At 35.7% G+C, this 23,225-nt stretch overlaps 1 protein-coding gene across 1 annotated transcript in view; it reads left to right on the forward strand.

Annotated features, from left to right (window-relative positions):
- The window catches only part of DNAH8 (dynein axonemal heavy chain 8), a 133,090-nt gene that overhangs the window by 64,468 nt on the left and 45,397 nt on the right, over positions 1-23,225 (forward strand). The window contains exons 46-63 of the mRNA XM_034428025.2: positions 1,232-1,318; positions 1,479-1,586; positions 4,257-4,391; positions 5,183-5,344; positions 6,274-6,520; positions 6,958-7,199; positions 7,292-7,432; positions 7,673-7,910; positions 9,527-9,669; positions 10,453-10,587; positions 10,843-10,965; positions 12,734-12,947; positions 14,533-14,642; positions 15,278-15,441; positions 16,951-17,143; positions 19,588-19,710; positions 21,132-21,262; positions 23,016-23,169. Coding sequence (XP_034283916.2) covers positions 1,232-1,318; positions 1,479-1,586; positions 4,257-4,391; positions 5,183-5,344; positions 6,274-6,520; positions 6,958-7,199; positions 7,292-7,432; positions 7,673-7,910; positions 9,527-9,669; positions 10,453-10,587; positions 10,843-10,965; positions 12,734-12,947; positions 14,533-14,642; positions 15,278-15,441; positions 16,951-17,143; positions 19,588-19,710; positions 21,132-21,262; positions 23,016-23,169 — 2,850 coding nt within the window. The remainder of the gene's footprint in view (positions 1-1,231; positions 1,319-1,478; positions 1,587-4,256; positions 4,392-5,182; positions 5,345-6,273; positions 6,521-6,957; positions 7,200-7,291; positions 7,433-7,672; positions 7,911-9,526; positions 9,670-10,452; positions 10,588-10,842; positions 10,966-12,733; positions 12,948-14,532; positions 14,643-15,277; positions 15,442-16,950; positions 17,144-19,587; positions 19,711-21,131; positions 21,263-23,015; positions 23,170-23,225) is intronic.

A 23,225-nucleotide genomic window follows, 5' to 3' on the forward strand; every position in this document is an offset into this window, starting at 1 on the left:
GTGACCACATAGATAGATTTTTCTCCATGTTGATCTGCTCCTGACCTGGTCCCTCAGATCTTCCAATAGTGTCCCTATTGCCAATGCCTCAGTAATTGAATGTACCATCTGGCTGCTGCTCATTCCCTTGTTCTCTTCCATTCCACTTTTTCCAGCATTAGATCTTTCTCCACAGAACTAGAGACTTCCATAAAATACAAATATTTAATCAAATAAGGTTCATATGGTATCTGTTTTAAGAATTTTCTCTGTAGATAAGTTTTTGAAATCTAATACTTTGGCTCAGGGAGGGCATGTTTATCTTCTGGCAAGATGATATCTGTTCAGGGTCTATTAAATATTATTTTCATTCCCCCATCATTATTTAATTATGTTGTGTTTAAATTTTTAAAATAACACTTGATTAATTGTTCATTCAGAATGAGAGAGCCGAATTGCAGTCAAATTTATCTGGGATCTGACATTTTAATCTAATCTGATCAGAAAATCATTCGAAGCTGCAGCATTGTAACCAAGTTAACAATTTGTGCTGAAAGTACTTCCGTGCACTTAAGTTTAGAAGTGGGAAATTGTATTTAATGGAGGGAGTGGCTGTTGCCAAATAGCCAGCAACCATGTCTATGTGAAATTTTAAGGCTTAGGCAAAATTATAATCAAAAGGACAGCAATGTTTACATTAAGTAGATGTGAAAATGAAAATTACTCTCAGATTTCCACTTATTGCCCATCAGTCATGATGTTTGCATGTACTAAAAAGTTCTCTGTACAGAGAAGACTGTTGGGAATATCTCTGAGAATTCTTTTCAAATGTATAGAATAACAGTCCAATGGTGGTGGGCATTTCTATCTTCAGTCCCATAAAAACAGAACATGTGCATGGAACTACATGTTCAGACTGTTATTTTCCAAGAACATTTTTGTGACTATAATAAAGCTTGGGACTATAGGAATCCATGCACAATGCTCCCGGATATGACAAGAGTAAATAGCTATTTCTTCCCTCACAATCAGGAAACTATAAGAAGTTCAGGCTGGCATCCATATAAACTAATATATACTGCACTCCTCCACTGTGAATTCAGGTAGACCACAGTCTTTTACATGAAAGGCAAGGACATGCCCCCATGCTGACTTTGAAATAAGAAGCACTATAGCTAACATGACCTATGGTTTGATATAATCAGAATTAGTCCCGCTGCTTTGAATTATTTCTGTTTCCTTTTATTCATAGAATCCTGGCTATGCTGGGCGGCAAGAATTACCAGAAAACTTGAAAATTCAATTTAGAACTGTTGCAATGATGGTTCCAGACAGACAGGTACTGCTACTACTGTGCCATATTGTCATGCAGTATCATTTTAAATTTATAGGGCATCACTTTTATATCCCCCAAGCCTCATATACTCATTTAGCCTGGGCTATTTTCATTTTTCCCCTACTTTTGATTAATTTCTTAAATCTGTATGATTCCATTTCAGATCATCATGAGAGTGAAACTTGCAAGCTGTGGCTTTATTGACAATGTCATTTTGGCTCAGAAATTCTTTGTTCTGTATAAGCTTTGTGAAGAACAGCTTACTAAACAGGTAATATTTCGTTCTGTTAGCCATGGGCAAAAGGTGGTCATAGCTAACAGCAGCTCAATCAGAATCTTTTAAGTAATAAAAATAAACATGCAAACCTAACTTGAAAACCTTATCAAGGCTTTTCCTAATTGATTTTGGCCTATTGCTATAGAACGAATGATTAGATGAGTGTGGTCTAACTTCCTTATAAGTCTTCCTTTATCATGGTGATGATAACTGGCAATATCCTAGACTCAGGTTATTTATCTATTTAATAATCACATTTATACGGCTGCCCATCTTACAAAAAACAGGGTATAACAATCTGTGGAACAATAAATATATATAGGTCAGTGGTGGCAAACTCAATTTCATTGAGGGCCACATCAGGGTTGTGTTTGACCTTGGGGGGCTGGAGTGGGCATGGCCAGGGTGGGCATGGCCAGCTTGATATCACTCGTGTCGAGGGCACCTGTGGTGGTCTGAGCACTCTGCCAGCAAAAATGGAGCAGCTCTGTTTTCGCTGGTAGAGGCATCGCAGGCCAGTCCTTTGCTGTTTCCAGGGTGGCCCTGTGGGCCGGATCTAAGCACCACACAGGCCGAATCTGTCACCCGGTCCTTGAGTTTGACACCCCTGATATAGGTAGTCCTCAATTTACAACCACAATTGGGCTCAGAATTTTGGTCATAATTTGGGGCACTTGTTAAGCAGGTCACCACATGATCTGATTCAACTTATGACTTTTATGTTGGTCATAAACTGAATCACTGTAGTTGTTAAGTGGAACACATAGTTGTTAGATTAACCATGTGGCCATTAAGCACATTCAAAAGTTTTTTCCTGCCAGAAAATAGCAAAAAAACATTGCAAATCATGGTCATATGACTGTGGAAGGACAGCACAACATTTTATGATGATCAAAAGTGCTTTATAAGCTGTAAAGCATTCTTACTAAGGCTATGATAATTTTGAATGATTGTCAAGCAACTGTTTTTTTTTCTTGTGAGGATTATCTGTACTTTTTAATTTTAAAAAAAATATTTTAAATTTTAAAATGTACAAATCACACAGAGCATTAAAACATCAACCACAATGTAGCCATTGAAGAACATCGCCAGTTCCTTGAAAAATCCAGGTGTGGTGATATAACCAGGTCTTGAGGGACTTCTGGAATGATAAAAGTGTGGAGAGGAGAATGATCTATAGGGTAGACACCATGGCAGAGAAGGCCCATCTCCTGGGATCCACCAGATATAAGTCCTTGACAAATGCTACCTGCAATGTGCCTTCTCTGTCAGATCTAATTACTAAAGATCACATTTTATTCATTTGTTTTTGTAAACAATTTTTAAAAACAAACCTCACCCATTTTGTACAAGATATATATGGCTTCTAGTAATGCCTATTAACACATGTATCTAATACACAAAAATTGATCCAAAATCATAGTAATGATTCTGTTGATGTGGACCCAAAATGTGCTAATAAAAGGACAAAATCAAACCAAATGAGTTAGTATTTCAAATCCTGTTCATCTGTAAGCACAGGATAATTGTAACCAATTTTTACTAAATTTTCCCCGAAACATCCAAAATACATTTAGACATTCCTTCGTTTATTAGCCTTACTTTAAGACCACAAGAAGTTAATGCCATGTTTTTTTTAAGCAAACTTCTATTGGCTTATCAGGACATTCAGTATATTTAAGTTTATATTTCAGAAGTTGTATGTATAATAAATATCAATTTCATTAACCCAACTTCCCATTAAAAAATACTGATTTAAGAGCCACAGGTGACTCTTCCAAAATTGCAGCCATTGTATAACTTCTGAAGCCACAAATGCAAGTCATTGATCAAGGTTTACTATTTGAAATATCATGTATTTGTCATACTGTTTAAAATTAATAGCAACTTAGGTATATCTAATTCAACACAAATATTACGCAAGGGAATAATACTTCTTCAGAACATCTTAATGCTCCCTATATGTGGTTGATTTTGAAGTGAATTATCAGTTCTTAGCTGTATAAAACATAGCCTCCAGACACATCAACAGCACCGCTTGGATAGGCCAGGGTCACCATGTATAACTGGATATCATCAATATACTGATCCATACAGGACTGTGAACATACAGTTAACTTCACCGAGCAGTTTCATGTAGCTGTTAATATACTGTGTTGAGCTCTATCACAGGTGAGGGGCTGTGTGTTTGAACCAACCACAGAGAAAGGGAAAAAATGGTAATGTGATGCACTCCACTCCCGAAAAATATAGTAACTGACTGTATCAAAAGCTGCCAAGAGATGAAGAAGCACAATGATGGCTGTACCATTCTCTTCTCAGTTCCTCCAAAGATCACGAACAAGCATGTCCAGTAGTGTCTCGGTACTATATCTAAAAGGGAAGGTTGGAGACTGGATAAAAGTTGTCATGATCATTGGATCCAATAATGGCTTTTTGGACAGGGAAGAATGCTGTTTCCATCAAAGTTAATGGAAGCATACCTTCTTTTTAATCACTTGAGACAAACTTTTTATACATACATGTGTATATGCTAGTATTGAAGTACTTATCTGCAATAGAAAGTAGGTTTTACAGGTTTTCAAATGTTCACAATTCTGTGAATGCCATTACTAAAGAAAGAAAACATGCATAACCTATTGATGCATCTATTTTGTTTTTTAGGTTCATTATGATTTTGGGTTAAGAAATATCCTTTCAGTGCTGAGAACTCTTGGATCACAGAAGAGGGCAAGACCAGATGACAGTGAAATGAGTACTGTTATGAGAGGTCTAAGGGACATGAACCTCTCTAAACTTGTAAGAATTTATCTACTGCAGTGTTGGTATTGGGCTGGTTGCAATATTTTTGTTTAGCATTGTTTTGAACTGCGTTTTCCAAATGAAAACAATGCTCTAAAATTATATTTTGACAACTGTCATTATTTATAAATCAGTTATTCCACTGAATAATTAATGAAAACATCATTCTCTTAAAAGTTAATTACTGTACTTAAGATTTGGAATAATTTATATCGTCAGATCAAAAATTGAAGGCTGATTTTGAGCAAGAAAACATATATCCCCTCTACACAGAGCCATAATTTTAATTTTGATCAGGGAAGCCAGTAGCTAATTTTGGTAAAAGAAGAAATATAGACAGTAAAATGTAATTTAAACTATTCTCTCCATGAAATATGAAATGTTGTAAAAGTTATGAATAACCTGGAAGCTGTTTAAACTTCCCATTGCTAGAGTAATTATGAAAATGATTTAGTAAGCTTCTTGTATACTTCTCTAGAAGTATTTGGTTCTCAGTCTGACTGCATACTCTCTTGTGCATATATATAGTTACTTGATTTGCATACAATGAATTAAGCAGATTATACAGAAAGTAATAATATTGAAACCCCACTGGATCCAACAGAATCAGGTTGTTGGAATTTATGCAGTACTTCCGTATAATTTACTGACGTTCATAAATTGTATCTAGCTTGGTCTCTATGTTCTCAGGCTCACAAGAAATATATATTTGAATATTCTCTTGCTGCTCCCTCCCCACAAGTCAACAATTTATATTTTAAAACATTTTTTTTTGTTTTGTTATCCAGGTAGATGAAGATGAGCCCTTGTTTCTTAGCCTTATCAACGATCTCTTTCCTGGGCTGGTGCTGGATAGTAATACTTACGTTGACCTTCAAGCAGCAGTTGCAAATCAGGTTGATGAGGCAGGACTGATTAATCATCCTCCTTGGAATCTTAAACTTGTACAGGTATAACATTACATATTTTAGGCTTTCAGAAGACAGTACTATAGAATATACAACTCAGTTAATTAAAAAAAGTTCCAATGTGAATTTTACCATCATTTTTCTCATATTCTTTTAATAATGTTTGAGAGCCTCTTCTCAAATAATCCAAGTGTAAAACTACATATTTTACATTATGTATGTAGTTATTAATATTCAGGAACCATACCCAAATATAACTTCACTAGAAAGAGATATAACATCCCTTTTCCTCCACTTCCAATAGCCTAATGCCTTCAGATAATTTAGGAATATAGTTCCCCCACAGTAATCAGCCAATGGCCATTTTTTATTTTATTTATTTTATTTATTTGTCAAGAACAAATTAAGTAATGTATATAAGTATAAGCATGAATTGAATGCATAAAATAGATACAAATAGAGGGAACATTAGGAGCTGGTGCTCTTATGTGGTTGAAAGTTCTGGAAATTGTAGATCAGGAAAAGGTCTGAAAGGGGCAATTGATATGAACTCATAGGCTCTCTTATGATTTAGCACCCTTCAAGATCAGTCTTCTATATCACAGGAATATTCTATTTATAAATTCTCTTTTAAATTGATGTTACAGGGAGCTATTATGTATTCTGTTCTATGGCATTTGGAGACAAAGGCCAAAAAAGTAGAACGTTGTATACATTTTTTTCTCTATTAAGTATATTGGGATTTTATATATATGTTAGCAGTACCTAGGCCATGATTAACTTCACCATTTAGAATTTAGCCTTTTTTTTCCTCTAATGACAGCGAGCTTTTTTCCTAATGCCAGCTCAGGGCCTCTCATAAAATATGCCCTCTCACCCTTCATGTTTTAGCCCTTCTCTGGAGAAAATATTTCTGAAAGCAAAGCCAATAATCCAACTCCATTCCTCTCCTACCATCCCTCCTTCTTTAGTTATATGAAACTTCCAAAGTACGCCACGGGTTGATGACACTTGGACCAAGTGGATCTGGAAAAACAGCAGTTATAACTATTTTGATGAGGGCAATGACAGAATGTGGATATCCTCACAGAGAAATGCGCATGAACCCAAAAGCTATTACAGCTCCTCAGATGTTTGGCAAACTGGATACAGCAACAAATGATTGGACAGATGGAATTTTCTCCACCTTGTGGCGAAAAACCCTTAAAGCCAAGAAAGGTATAATAAACCCACTGAAGAGTCTGTTTATATTTTGAAATAAAGAATATTTTGAAATAAAGAAATAACTAGCAACATAATCATAGAATATCATTTTCCTACAAAAAGTGTTTTTCTGTTTTCATCTATACTGATAGGAATTATATCACTTGAACCAAGCTAATATGAAAAACTATACTTTTCTATGATACAAATTGTTTTTTATTTCAGTTTTTAGGCGGAAAACATACCGGTAAAAAAGCTAGTACCTGCACTACCATCTTCTCTTAGGTGGATAAAAGACCTGAATCTGTTTGCAGCAGGGCTTAAAATGTGCAGCACAGTCAAATTTTAACATTAGATATGCATTACAGAATGATGAAGATGACGATGATGATAAGCTTATTAACCAAACAAGAAGTTTTGACTTTGTGTAAACTGTTTCATTTTATTTCCAGGGGAGAATATTTTTCTGATTCTAGATGGCCCTGTAGATGCAATTTGGATTGAAAATCTGAATTCGGTGCTTGATGATAATAAGACTCTCACTTTAGCAAATGGAGATCGGATTCCAATGGCTCCTACGTGCAAGTTGCTCTTTGAAGTGCACAATATTGAAAATGCTTCTCCTGCCACAGTTTCCAGGATGGGTATGGTGTACATCAGTTCTTCTGCCCTAACTTGGAGGCCAATATTGCAGGTATGTTTTCAGAAAGGATTTTAAAAAAATAATAATTTTAAATTGTGGGAAAGCTGATTAGCATTCTTCTTGGGTTTTTTTTCCCCCCTCAGGGATGGTTGAAGACTCGTACTCCACAAGAAGCAGATGTATTATTGGGTCTATATGACAAAGTTTTTGATGCAGCATATACGTACATGAAACTGAATCTTTTTCCAAAAATGGAATTGCTAGAATGTAACTATATCATGCAGGTATATTTTTAATAAATCTAACAAAATCATGCCATATTGCTATCAAAATACACAGAAATCTCCTTTTCTTGACAAGGCTATTGGAAAATATGAGATACATTAAATACAACTTTGTTATGTCCCTTGTAAGTAGCAAAATATATTATGTAAATCTGCAGTTATTTTCATTTTAGATTATACTCCAGGTATTCTTACTTCTCTCCCTTTCTCTTCTCTGTTTTCTTTTTAAAATATTTTCAGTCTATTAATCTTTTGGAAGGCTTGATACCCTCTAAGGAAGAAGGTGGCATTGTATGCCTGGCACATCTTCACAGGTTATTTGTCTTTGGCATAATGTGGAGTTTAGGATCCCTTCTAGAGTTGGATAGCCGGGAGAAGTTGGAAGCTTTCCTGAGAAACCATGAAAGCAAACTGGACATGCCAACATTTGATAAAGGGGAAACACATACAATGTATGAGTATTTTGTCAGTGATTATGGTAAGTGATAAAATAGTGCAATGCTTCTTACTTTTTTAATAACTCTGATATTTTAGTATAGTTTAGCAGAGAACATTATCTTTTTATAGCTTATTCAGCCTATATGTTCTGACCTAGGCTTCCTGATATAGTAAAAAGCACACAATTAGTCCCCAAACCCTTTTTAAAAATTATTTTAACGGCTGTGAATTCCTTTCATTCACAGCACGTGCTAAATCACCAATAGTTTATAAATAGTCCAAAAGAAGTCTGCCACAGTCCTTTGGATAAGGCTGGTAAACACTCACCTTTATCTTCTTTGACATGCTGCCAAAGACCTAATTGGCAATTATCTTGGCAAGGCCACACGAAAACACAGAGTCAAAAACGGAGCTTCAAAGTACAAACCAACACCATCTACAACGTTGCTTCCTGCAAAGGCCCACGTGCTGTGCTCTTCCTTTATGTCTTATGGGAGGGGTCAATCATTTCCAAGCCTTACTCCCGAGTCGTCCTTTTTGTTTTAACTATTCTTGCCTTCTGGAAGCTCTGTGCATGTGCGCACTAGGAACAGGCTCCCCCTATTCCTCTGCCTCTCTGATGTCTGACTCTGGAGGCTCCGGAGTCCGCACATAACTCCCAGATGGCCCTGGCCCCATCTCTGCCTCCAACGCAGAGCCCTCGTCCGAGCATTCCCCAGACTGCAGGACTGGCCCATGTTCCTCCCCAGCCTCCTCACTGTTCGACTCTGCTGCCAGCTCCGCAGGCTGCTGGTGGACCACAACACTATAACATGTAAATTTGACACTCATCCATAGATCAGAAACCCTCATTTATTTGGATGGTTTCTATTTGTACATTACACATTTTAGTAATTGCTACTGATGAGTCAATTCTGATTTAGTTATTTCATTAACTTTGTTGACTTGCATGCCATCTCAGCAGTGGTGGGATTCAGCCAGTTCTCATCACTTCGGGAGAACTGGTTGTTAACTTTCTGAGCAGTTTGGTAAACTGGTTGTTGGAAGAAATCATTAGGACAGAGAACCGGTTGTTAAATTACTTGAATCCCACCACTGCATCTCAGTAACTGGGTGGCTGGAAACAACTTAGAATCATGAAGTTAAAACATAGGAAAATAATATTTAACAACAAACAGACAAAGGCCAAATTATCCTTGGCACGACACACATTGTGTAGGAAAACAGCACAAACCATTTTTCAACATTTTGTTTTAGAACTAGATAGATAGTTCTGAATGGCAAAGGTTTACCCATCAAAGGACATCCTCCCCAAAGGGGTGAAAAATAGGATCCCTTCATTCATGTTTTTCTTATTGTCCATTTTCACCCACCCACCAGAGAGCAGAAAGGTGATAGCTGTTTTCCAAAATAACACTTCACTGGTTACAGGTTATCTCACCACTAGTGTTTACTGGATTTCATCTAATTTTGGTCAATATGCCTGAAGATTGGTCTGACTGAGAAAAAAAATCAGAGACCTTGATTTCTTCAAGTCTATTGAGCTGCTACTGCACAGAATATCTAATTTCCTAACAGCTATTTTGATTAATAAATATAGTAGTTAAAGAAGATAAATAATTAGTATTTTTCTACTGTTGTTATGTTCCATTTTAGGTGACTGGGATCACTGGAATAAAAAGGTTCAGGAATATGTTTATCCAACTGACAGTATTCCTGAGTATTCTTCTATTCTAGTTCCAAATGTAGACAATGTCAGAACACAATTTTTGATGGATACAATAGCAAAACAACACAAAGTGAGTGCATATTTTTTTGGCAAATTGTGAACTAAGGGATGCTACTTTGCCAGTGAATACAATGCACACATTCTGCTAAGCCATCATACCGTACACTAGTGTGTTTAGCTTTGCCTTAAGATTTTGGGTAAACCTGCCATTCAGGTTTCCGAACTATGATTTATGAAAATCTATTTGCTTTTTTCACAATTTCTCTCCTAATATTAAATTTTAGAAGTGGGAGGTGTGATGGACACATTTGTGCTCAATGTCATGCATGTTTAATTATTTGATTTTTCTATATGTGTCTATATGTTGTCTATTTTGTCTGTGGAGATATTTCCAAATAATTCTCCAATGAATAAAAACACCCTTCTCTAGCTAGAAAATATTATTCTTTTCTTTTAATTCTTTTATTTCTTTTTCTTACTTTGCAATCGTTCCATTCATCTTCTCTCCCACACCACTCTTTCCACACACCATTCCATGCCAAAATGTTTTTATTAGCTATCAAAGTGTGTGTGTGTGTGTGTGTGTGTGTGTGTGTGTGCGCATGCTGCAAGCGGGTGACAGATTTTATCTGTGTTTCTACAACTATCCTAAAGCTCTTTTTCTTATGGATGAAATGGCTTTAGCTCCAGTTCATTGAGCCCCAAATATAAATCAGAAATATTATATATAATTCAACAAGACAGCAAAGTCACGTTGCTTTTTTTGTTGAGTTTAAGTGTGTAATTTTTTTTGGCAGAAAAATATATAATATATAATAAGGATGTGAAAATAATGATACTAAAATTATTATAGGCAGTATTGCTCATTGGTGAACAAGGAACTGCAAAGACTGTAATGATTAAAGGTTATTTAAAAAAATATGACCCAGAAGAACAGTTATCAAAAAGTTTAAATTTTTCTTCAGCAACAGAACCTGGAATGTTTCAGGTAAACTGTAGATTTTATGAGCTGTTTCTAATAATCTGTTTCTATATAAACTATTTGAAATAAGATAAAGAAAAGGCACAATTTTGATATTTATTGTTAATACTCCAGCAATGATTATAAATTATTTTAAAGCATGCTTGTATAATTCCAATTGGTTGGCTTAAATTAAAATGAATTACATATACATATAACAAATAATTAAAAATACCTTCATTTTTATTTACTTATGTTTATTTGTGTTGTTTAATTATTAAGAGGACAATAGAAAGTTATGTGGACAAGCGGATGGGCAGTACCTATGGACCTCCAGGGGGCAGAAAAATGACCATATTCATTGATGACATTAACATGCCCATTATAAATGAATGGGGAGATCAGGTACAGTTCTAATAAGTATCCCTAATTCTACAAGTAAGCAATAGTTTGTTAATAAAACTGATACTTTTAAAAAATAAGCTATTTCTGAAAACTTTTCCCATGTTAACAATATTTTCTGTTTGTGTTATAAAATTATTAGCACTGCTTAGAAACAGTATTTTAAGAATCAGTCTAGGAAAATTGTGGGCTGATTATAATGTTCTGCCTGAGTGGGGAATAACAAAATACTACAACTGAATAACAACTTCTATCTATTAAATAAGTACATATTCTTAAAGCAGTCAAGTTGTGTATTTTTCTTGACGTGCTTGCAGGACATTTTTAAGCAGTGCAACCCTTGTATGAATCAGGAGTGACAGGGATACATAGATTGCATTTTAATGGAGTTCCTGCATATGCAACTGAACTGGGAGCTCATATGTATGCAGACAAATGTTGTATTGGGTTTTAAATCTGCAAAGAAACCAGGAGGTCAGCAATACAGCATCTTAACTGAATACTTACTGAATAGGCAGTAAGGAGCGCCCGCATTTTATTTTAAAAGCCCCCAAGTTCATTCCTTAACACTAAGATAGTTAGAATAGGGAGAAATTTTCCATCATCTCCAAGAGCTATTTTCAAGATAGTCCATGGCAGAGGTGGTATTCAGCAGGTTCTGACCAGTTCTGGAGAACCGGGAGCAGAAATTTTGAGTAGTTCGGAGAACCAGTAAATACCTCCTTTGACTGGCCCCACCCCCATCTGTTCTCTGCCTTCCGAGTCCCAGCTGATCGGGAAGAAATGGGGATTTTGCAGTACCCTTTCCCTGCCACGCCCACCAAGCCATGCCATGCCCACAGAACCGGTAGTAAAAATTTTTGAATCCCACCACTGGTCCACAGGTAAGAAACCAAACTCTGTTCATATGCCAGAATGCCCCTGACAACTATGCCATTCTACATGATTAGGGGAGATGAAGCCCCTGGATCTACCATTGTCCCACCAGCCTGCCTCTTTCCTTGCTGCAAAATTCAAAGAGTAATAATTTTCCCTTTCTGTGAAAAGAAGAGTTTTGGTCAGAATTCCGAAATGGTCTGTGCCTGAGTTCTCAGGAGAAAAGTCTGTGGACCATCATAAATGTGGGATTCTTACCAGCTATTGTTTGGACAGAGAAGATCAGGTCTTCAAAAACCTATATGTATGAGCAATGGAGATGGATTCTGAATAGGGGAGAAGGTGTAGGACTTCAGAAAAAGCAGGAGGAGTTGACAGAGCAGATAGTGAAGGGGTATCAAATTGGCGGCCTGCAGGCCGGATATGTCACACACAGGCCACACCCACACCAGCTCTACGAAGGGGAAAAACATCGTGAAACATCACATGCCAGCAACATGATGCGGCGAGTTGGACACCCGTGTGATAGTGGATTCCCTGTACCTGCTGCGGTACAGGGAATCCACTGTTCTGAATTAGATAACAAGAATGTTCTCAGTATAAAGAATTAGTGTAGTTTTTATTGTTAATAAAAATTGTCATTTTTGAAATCATTTTCATTTACTGTTTATACTGTATTAATTCATTTTTGCTGTTGAAAGTTAAGATATTTCTTCATCCTGAAATCAGGATAGGTCCATGTTATTCCTATTTATTTTAGGTGGAATGATACTTTGCATACAATGTAAAGGTACACTTAAACCACATTCTGCCATGTACCTCAAGTAGAATAAAAATATGTGGGCTTTTTTTTCTTTTGAAAGAATGATCTGTTGCTTTTTAAAAAAATGTGCAGGTAACAAATGAAATAGTACGTCAGATGATGGAAATGGAAGGAATGTATAGTTTGGATAAACCTGGAGACTTTACTACAATTGTTGACGTGCAGCTTATAGCAGCAATGATTCATCCAGGAGGAGGTCGAAATGACATTCCACAACGCTTAAAGAGGCAGTTTACTGTATTTAATTGCACCCTTCCATCTAATGCCTCCATTGATAAAATATTTGGTACTCTAATTTTTCTGTGTAATTTTAAGTAGAACCCAAAAGATTTCATGCATTTTTATTAGTAGATAATCCTTTTCTCTAGAGAAACTAAAGCCATATGTGTGTAAGCTGTTGCATGGAATGATATTGTTGGACATCAATATTTAATCTAGTTAATAATTTTAATATTTAATTAATTTTATTTATTTTATTTTATTTTACGAATTATTTTATTGATTATTGATGAGGTGATCTAAAGAATGTTCTCCATCAGAATTAAAAAGAAATAAGTCTGCACCCAAATGAATGATCATGCTAAAAGTTAATTAAATCATTTTGAGTCTCACCCGGTCCAAAAATTTGGATGATAAATTGGATGATACATTCTCTAGAACTAAATTTTTCCTACTAATAGCTGAGCTCATTTCAAGGACACTGTAATATAGATTCTTCAGCCACAAATAACTGAGCATTCATATTGTTTGTATATTTTGCTATGTTTTTGCCCAGTCCCTTGGAGAATTTATATTCTAGGACCAGTAATGCTATCTTGCCAGAGAGAAACCAGGTAATTTGTTTTTGAGAGTCTTCCCTGGGGACTTATATGAAGGAGCCCTCCTACTTCTGAAGATAATGCGAGTTGAAATCCAAAATATTTGGAAGGCTTCTGGTTAGGAAAGATTGCAACCAAATTTTAACAGAGCCACAGAGAAAGGAGTTCTATCGTTGCAGACAAAGGAACAGCACAGACATGAGACAAAGCATAAAGAAATATAAAATTGTATAGTTTCAGTACCAGGGAAATCAGGAGATCCAGGCAGTTCCAATGTGTATAAAGATTTATTGTAAGCCTAAATTCTCTGCAAGAATCTGAACTAGTAACAGTCAAGGAAAATCAGTAGGATTTAAGAATAGAAAGGAATTAAAGGTGGGCTGGACTTAGATCTCTTGTGGGCATGAAGAGACTCATGACTGATGATGCGTTCGACCCCTCCCTACGTTTTAAATAAAATTTCTTGGACAATTCAGACTTTATGAAAATGCCAAAGTTGCATCATAATGAAAAATGATTTCCAAAACGAAGTGCCAACCATCAGAAAGTCCTTTTGCCTAGTTACCATCTAGTTCAGTTGAAGCTGGTAAAAAAGGAGTTCATAAAGAATATATAAAAAGGGCTTTCTCATTAAGATCTTACCTGAGTTTAATCTTATGGAAAGAGAGTAGAGTAGAGCATATCTACAGGAAATTGCAGGAAATATAAATAGCAAAATTTCGTTCTGCATTGCTTGCCATTTGGAGATAAGCCTTGAAATCCAACAGGCTTCAGTTTTAAATTATTCTTAAAGAATTAGGGTTTGTTTTTTTTCTATTACAAGACAGACTATCACTCATTGGTCATATTTTATCTTGCCAGTTCTGTAATTGTGGCCTAATAAGTCCTTTAATTAAGCTATGTGTTTACAATCCTATACAGCTAAGAGAAAATCAGAAAAATTACAAATCCATACACTTGAACTGACTGCATGACACTGATGCAATAAAACTTTAGATTTAAAGCTGTTCTTATTTGAAAAATTAAAGCTAAAACTGTTCTATTATTTTTCAGGAATAATTGGCTGTGGATATTTTCATTCATGTAGAAATTTCAAGCCTGAAATAAGTGATATGATAATGAAATTGGTATCCGCTGGTAGAATATTGTGGCAATGGACTAAGGTATCAAAATCAGTACTTACTAGAAAAAAATTCACTATTTGGAAGTTATGGAAAACAAATCTGTTTTTATATGTTGTAGATGACTAATTTAATTCAATTTTCTTACCTGAGCATAAATAAGTAGAGAGTGCCAAAGTAATCTTGACAGGTGCTAGAAAAATCTGGTCCACTAAGATATAAGTACTTATTATGCTTTATGCAGTATTATAAAATTCTTCATTATCTTCTGTACTTTGCTATTTTTTCTTGCAAGAGTTGTCCTCTTTGTTTTTTAAATTTTAAAATGAGAATAAGGCCTCCGCCTTACTTTAATTTATGCAAGAAGCCTTATTCATATGGTTGCTCTGAAAAAAAAATACAAATTTCATCCTAGACAGGGATGAATCTAAAACCAGCCCCACTGTCCCTTAATCGAAATACACAAGTATGTAGTCAAGGAAAATTCACTCAAAAAGAAATTCACAGGTAAGATATATTTCCCATGTACCAACAGTTTAAAACATACTGAATACATTGTACTTGTGCTAGTGTATAAGGAAGACAATTCTACATGGGAACCTATGTACATGCTTTTCACTTCTGCATTATGAGAACTTTAACAAATACACATACATTTATATATATTTCTGTTATAGATAAAGATGCTGCCTACACCATCCAAATTTCATTATATCTTCAACCTGCGTGATCTTTCCAGAATTTGGCAAGGCATGTTAACAATTAAATCAGAAGAATGTACTAATATTCATACACTTCTGTCTCTATTTAAACATGAATGTACCCGTGTAATTGCTGACAGGTATGACTATTTACTGAAGCATTACAAGTAATAAGAGAAGGAATCAGCCACTTTCTATTTGGTTTTCATTCTGAAATCCAGATTCCAAAGATGAATTTGGAACCCCAAAACAAAGCTACAAAAACAAAACTGCAAATGTACACCCTGTACAAGTTGCTTTTGCAATGTGTTAGGGAAAACAGGGGGCGAATGAGCAGGCAGAGTCTAATATATCTATTTTGACTCTGCTTTGAAGGACCTGGACATTTTAAGAGATTTTATTTATTTATTTATCTTTTAAATTATTATTTTTCCTTTCCATCATAGGAAAATGGAGAGGGACTTCATATGTTGAAAAAAATTTCAACTGTCGTCTTCTCCCCTCCATTTTTCCTGTCTCTGTTTCAACTTGGCTAGTACTTCAGAAGGCTGATGTAAGGAGACTTGACATAGCAATTTAGGATGTCTTATATCACCACAGAACTGCTAGAGGAGAGCAATAAACCCCATATTTCCAGAAGGTCAGAAATGGAAAAGGTGGTGATGGAAGCAGAAGGTCTTTTTCAATATTTTTCCACCTCTGCCCTTTCCAGCTGCCAATCAGTAGCTGTCTTTATACCACAGGTCAAGGAGAGGAATTTGAGCTCCTCCCATTTAGACTTCTATGTCATGGTTAAATTGACATCCAGTGGTGCTGAAAGCAAAGGAAAACAAGATCCATGGAAGATCTGGGTGGCCTCTTGCCATGTAACAGAAAGTATGTAAAGTTCAGATGTAGTGAATACTCCATTTTGGTTTCTCTAAACTGGATTTGGGGTAGGAGTCTAAAGGAACAAATGAACTGCTATGTAGTAATGTGTCTCTGAATTTGATCAAACTCAGTTTTTACATACGAGTAGTTGGCATGCTGTTTTGTTATTATTATTTGTTGTGAACAGTGATTCACTGGTCCAGTAGCCCAAGATGAAATAGCCATGGAGGGCAGTAACCAGTAATTAAATGGGAGGGTATGTTCCTACCATGGGGAACAGTATCTGGAAGGGAGACATTTTTCTACAATACAGTAAAATGAAGAAAAGTAGGCAAACTAGACAGCACCACTTGATCCATCACAAGTTAGAACAGTATTTTATAATCTTGCCAACTTTAAGATGTTTGGACTTCAACATCCAGAATCTTGCATCCAGCAATGAAAAATGCTGATTTAGAGAATATTACTTCTTAAGTTTGGCAGGAAAACACATGGACAGCTGAAGTTAAGTAGAGGATGAGAATGTTGTCTTTTGTTATAAAAAGAGCCTGTATTACAAGATAGTTGATAAGAAAACTTTAAACATACCAGTTTACTTCATGATGAAGTATGGTCCTAAATTGTAGCTTTGGCTTCATTCAGAAATATATTATGTATCTAGTTCTAAGAATGATATGAATGTTACTGAAATGATTTTGTTCTCATTGTGTTTACATAGTTACTTAATCCAAAATTAGAGGGAGTTTTGCATTTATAATGACTAAATTTGTTCCTTGCAGATTTATTACCGAAGATGATGAAGAATGGTTTGACAGAAATTTTGGTAGAGTAATTGAAGAACATGTGGATCCAAACTTAGTACCACAAGTTCCAGCTGAACCATATTTTGTTGATTTTTTGCGGGATATGCCTGAGCCAACAGGTGAAGAACCAGAAGATTATGTGTTTGAAGCACCCAAAATTTATGAAGCGGTATTTACATAGATTTTTATTTTTGTATCTTTTCTTGAATCTAGGATGGGTAATTGCAAAAATATAATGAATAGAGTTACATAAAATTGAAATCCATAGTTGAAAACTGCATGAAGTGTACCCATTACATTCCAGCATAATAAATATTTGCAATAACTCTCTATAATGTTCAAGATTAGCGCCAATTGCATGTGGTACTTCCAAACATAGAAAAAGTTCCAATAAAGGAAAATATTTGTAGCTCAGGGTTGAAATGAGGAGTCCTTGGTGCTCTCTGAGCTTGCTTGTTTTCTTGCAAACTTTTCATTATCCTAACTAGGTAACATCATCAATGCTCCAGAGCTGCAGGTTGCTGACCCCTGGACTAGGTAATATCTTCAGTGGAGTTTAGAGGATGTCAGTGTTCTTCTGTTTATAATGGCTTCAATTGTGGATGCGTAATGTAAGGGTCTTGTGATGGGTCAGCTGTGTGTCATCAGTGAGTCTTGTGATGGGTCTTGTGATAAGGAAATTACATCAGGTCATTGGGAGGTGAACTGCTGGTGGGGGGGTTGCGTGGGTTGCTTAAGGGTTAGTGCTGTTTCTGGTTGGTGTAGTTGATTTGGATTCTGAGGGGTTCATAGACTGGTTGTAGATCAATGTGTCTGTTGATGGAATTTCTTGTGGAGTGTGATTAGTCTATATTCCCTTGTGTTAGTAAACACAAGTGGTACTGAAGAATAATTAGAATGTGCTGGATGTCACCTACAACCATTGCCTCCTCACCAGTCACCTGTTTTTCCAAAAAATTAGGCTAAGAAAGAAACTTTTTTTTTTTTTGCTTGTACAAACTCATGATAAAATGGATGGTAATGCTCCAAAAGATCATCTTATTAATAAACAAAGGGTCTGAGCTTCTTTTTCTTAGTTTTCTTGGTGACAGAATGTAAAGCTTGTTTTGTCAAAACAAGCATTCTTAGCCATAGAAACCACAGAAAGTAATAGAGTAGAGAATACAGAAAAATTGAGATGAGCAGTGTGCTGGAAAATAGTACAGAAATATATCAACTTCATTATTTTATTATTTATTAAGCATATTTGTAAGTTGCCACCAACAAAAAAGTTGTCATGGCTCATACAGAAATATGATCTCAAGAATAACCTAATTTTCATAATCTTTCTTATGATTTACACTTATGATGCACTTAAACTACAAGAAATGTCAGGATAGAAATTGTGTAGTGGCTATGTTCAGGAAGCTGTCATAGAGAAGAGCAATTATTAGAAAGGAACGTGCAGGTTGAAAATCCAACTAGTGCAAACCCAAGGTTAATTGACGCAGGCCAGCTATTATAGCTAAAAAAGCGATAGCCAGTGGAATAAGACAGATGCAAACATGAATAAAGAGGTTACTGTGCATGGTATAAGAGTGTGCTGCCTACAGCACTGGAACAAGAGAGAGAAGATATCAGGGTTTACAAAATGCAATCAAGTAATTAGGGAAGGAAAGTTATTTTAATAAAGTTTGTGTCTAGAAAACCAATGTGGGTACCTGCCTGATTTCTCTGCATTTATGTGATGACATTTCTATAATTAATATATATTATAATAACTATACATATTATAACAAATATTATCCTGTGATATATTGTATAATTGAATAAATTATATCATGTCTGACTTTACTTTTTGGTAGTATGTTCTCTCCCCCCCCCCCACCCCCTTCCATTCAATCATGTGCAATTGTTGGAGAATGCCTGAACAGGTCCATGCAGTTTCTTGGCAAGGTTTTTCAGATGTGGTTTGCCATTGCTGCCACCCTAAGACTAACAGAAAGTGACTGGCTCAAGGTCACGCCACCGCCTTAACCTATACATCAGGGGTGAAATTCAGCAGGTTCTGACAGGTTCTGGAGAACTGGTAGCAGAAATTTTGAGCAGTTCGGAGAACCAGTAGTGGAAATTTTGATTGAAATACCACCTCTGGCTGGCCCCAGAGTGGGGTGGGAATGGGGATTTTGCAGTATCCTTCCCCTGGAGTGGGGTGGGAATGGAGATTTTGCAGTATCCTTCCCCTACCACGTCCACCAAGCCGCACCATACCCACCAAGCCCTGCCCACAGAACCGGTAGTAAAAAAAATTGGATTTCACCACTGCTTTACATTATATTTACCTTTCTTTAATCTTTTAAATCATGTTAATTTTTTGAAACAGATTATTAATCTCACCACCATACACAATAGCCTCTTTATCTATGCTTCTATCTGTCTTATCTGACATGCTTATTTAAGGTAACCTCCTATCTAGGCTTTTGTTTGTTGATTTTGTTTGTTTGTGTAGGTTTAAATTCTTTGGGGAAAGACTTTTTTTTTTCAATTTTAGTGATTTATTGATTGCAATGGTGACTAATTTTTTTTTTTTAAAAAAAATGGTAGTTTTAACATTCTTATTATCTTTACCATTAGGTTCCATCTTTTGAATTTTTATCTGATAAATTACAGTTCTACCAAAGACAATATAATGAAAATGTTCGAGGTGGATTGCTTGATCTGGTGTTTTTCAAAGATGCTATCACACATCTTGTTAAGGTTTGTGTCTTTAACTCTAAATGTAAACTTCATTTCAAATCATTCATTTGGATTATGCCGATTCTACATTTTATCAATTTCAGCAAAAGTAAATAATGTAAATAAATGAAAGCCAATTATTAAGAATTCAAAAACTAATAGTGTTTTTTAACATGATGGTGGTATGAAGGAAGTGATAATGATAATGATGTTTTTAGCCTTACAGATATGTTGATACAGACTATCCTCCTGATTTGCCATTACTGGGAAAACTCTTTCTTGTAGGTGACCATGTAATGGAAATTATTAGCTCTCCTGGAAACACTGTTTTGAAGGGCTGCATATTATTTTAAGGAATTAGTTAATTTGTTAGATATAAATGTGGTATTTAATTTCGATTATGGTATCAATTAAAGATTATTAGGTCTATATTTTACCCGCAGAAAAGTTATAGAATTACCTATAAAACTCAAAGGGACATAAAAGCAATTCTGTAGTGCAGAGTTTCTCAACCCCTGGGCCATGGACCGGTGCTGGGCTATGGCCTGTTAGGAACTGGGCCACACAGCTAAAGGTGAGTGGCAGGTGAGTGAGTGAAATAAAAACAATTGCCCCCAGTCCGTGGAAAAATTGTCTTCCACAAAACTGGTTCCTGGCGCCAAATGGTTGAGAACCACTGCTGTGGAGGAGATTTCAGTGTGGGATTTTGTAAATACTGTATATGCATTGGAATTGTATAATAAAATTTAACTATTGTTTTTTACAACACAATTCAGAGAAAGTTTCTATGAAGTTCCTTTGAGATATACAAATGCACACAGAGATGTACACCAGGGGTGGGTTCTACTTACCTTTACTATCGGTTCGCAATGGGGCTGCGCGCATATGCTCTCTTTGCTCGCTCACTTGTGGGCGCTTCTGCGCATGCACAGAAGCGTTCTGATGACATCGGTGTCGGTGGGCGGAGCCTCCCACCAGTTTTACTACTGGTTCTATAGAACTGGTGCGAACCAGGGGCAACCCACCACTGATATACACCATCCTCAAAGAAGAATATTTTTTATCTTCTTTTTATTGCTTGGAAAAGATCTATTAAAAACTGACAAAATTCCTTTTCTTAAAAAATAAATCTTCAGCGTAATGTAGTGGCTAGGACAGGAGAGACTAAGGCTTGAATCCATTCTTGGCTGAGGAAACTAACTGGGTGACTTTAAGCCAGTCATACTCCTAGTCCCACCTACTCCTCACGTTTGTTTTGAAACTAAAATGAAGTTTGAATTTTATTTCCCTATTACACATCCTGAAGAAAAGAATATAAATCCAACCAAAATAAAATAAAATAAAATCTTTAAAAATAGGCTTAGGCTATGATTCAACTTTTCCATCCTTATGCAATGAGTTTAGCATACACTGCATGTCCTTCTTTTCTTTTAATATTGTAGATCTCCCGAATAATTCGGACAGCGTGTGGAAATGCTTTACTTGTAGGAGTTGGTGGTTCTGGAAAACAGAGTCTTTCCAGGCTTGCTTCTTTTATAGCTGGATACAAAATCTTTCAGATAACTTTAACAAGGTCAGAAACATTTACTTAACCAAAATGATTGAGTTTCCATACAGAATTAGAGGCTCCTATTTGTGATGAAGGTAGGAGTGGTGCAGTTATCTAGAGGAGGAGCTCTTGTCTCACAATCAGGAGGCTGTGAGTTCGATCCTAGGTAGAGACAGATATTTCTCTCTCTGGACACAATGAGAATATATCTGCTGAACAAAACTCCACACTGGTGACAGGAAGGGCATCCGGCCAGTAAACACTCTGCTAGTTCCATTCAGTTGCCCAGACTCCATACCGCAAGGGATTATGGGGTCATTAAAAGATTATGATGATTTGTGATGAAGGTAGAAGGTATTTATATGTATTCAGGACCACTGTTATCATATTAAATGATTATATGCTCTACTATTGAGTCATATTAAACCACATATTTTAAAAAATGACAAAACTGAGGAAAGAATTTCTAGGCACGTGGAGGAATTCTTGTTCTGCCCTCTGCTTATAATACATCTTTTCAAATAGCACTTGGCATGATACTTATAAAAGACTAGGTATGACTGGAAGTTCTTTCTCAGATGCCTTTCCCAGATCTTTGGGAAGGACTTCATAGGTAGATAAAAATGCCAAATGCAATCTAATATCTGCCTGACTGTGCAACCAACTATAATGTTAAGAGTTACAATATATTAAACTATAATATTTATATGCCATCTAGCGATAAACAAAAAATTAATTTCATTTGTGATGACACTCAGATTAACAAATATACAGATTTTCTTTTATTCTTGAATTCTTTTAACTGCATTGATACTTTGCATATGATATTTTTTTACTGGCATTCTTATAATGCAGAAAAATCATTACATTTTAAATTGATCACATTGATATGATTAATGATTGATAATAACTCAACCTATTTAAGGTTAGAATTTGGCATATATTTTGAGGCTATGCTGCAGGGTTAAGTATTATAATGCATCAGTGAGACAATGTGGTCAGTAGATGTGAGTTATAGTTCAAACAGAATGATAATATAACTAATATAACTGTTGGTTCACAGCTGATTCATGATGGCATTGTGTCTAATTTATATAAAGATAACCTTACTTTCTTCTAAAATGGTGAAAAGATTTTGCGTAAAAATATCCTGGAATTATCAATAGCTCACAATGGAGAAGCTACTTGGATAAGCAGCGAAACATTTAAAAAAAAAAAAGCTCCAGTTACCATGACTCAACTTTACCTGGATGACGGAGAATCTTTGTAGATATCCTGGAACCAAGTTTAATTTTAAATTTGGCTTATTTTTAACACATAATCCAATTCCACATCCTTTTCTTTGTTTACATTCCATTTGCACAAATTATATCTTTCAGTTGTTATAGTCCAGTCCTGGCAGCCATCCCAAACAGCTTTCCTTTTTTAGCTATTGAATCAGATGTGCCTTTATGTATTAAGAGCTTAAACGCATTTTGTTTCTTTCCCACACTTTGACATTAATATGTGGGCAATGAAGAGCATAAACTTTAGGAACAATACTTTTTCTCATTTTTGCTTGAGTGGTTTCAGAAGTTCCATTTCAGTAACACTCTCCAATAAAATATGCAACAAAATGTTTTTGTGGATATAAGTCCTAAAGGGAGCATTTCTAGTTGCATATGGAAGTCTTCTCACCTCCCATACCTGCTTTAATGATTTCATATTTGCTAAACTTATACCTGAAGAATTTGTACTGCAGGTTAAATTTGCTTGTTGGTTTGCTTTCTTCTCTCAGGTCCTACAATGTGACCAATCTAACAGATGACTTAAAGAATTTATATAGAGTTGCTGGCGCTGAGGGAAAAGGAATCACATTTATTTTCACAGACAATGAAATAAAAGATGAAGCATTTCTTGAATATCTTAATAATCTGCTTTCTTCCGGAGAGGTTAGGATTTCAAATCACTATAGATGTTGCTGTTATGCTGATTATTACATTTTTAC

Source organism: Pantherophis guttatus, chromosome 1, assembly GCF_059756535.1.
Source record: "Pantherophis guttatus breed Tessera chromosome 1, ASM5975653v1, whole genome shotgun sequence".
NCBI lineage: Eukaryota > Metazoa > Chordata > Lepidosauria > Squamata > Colubridae > Pantherophis > Pantherophis guttatus.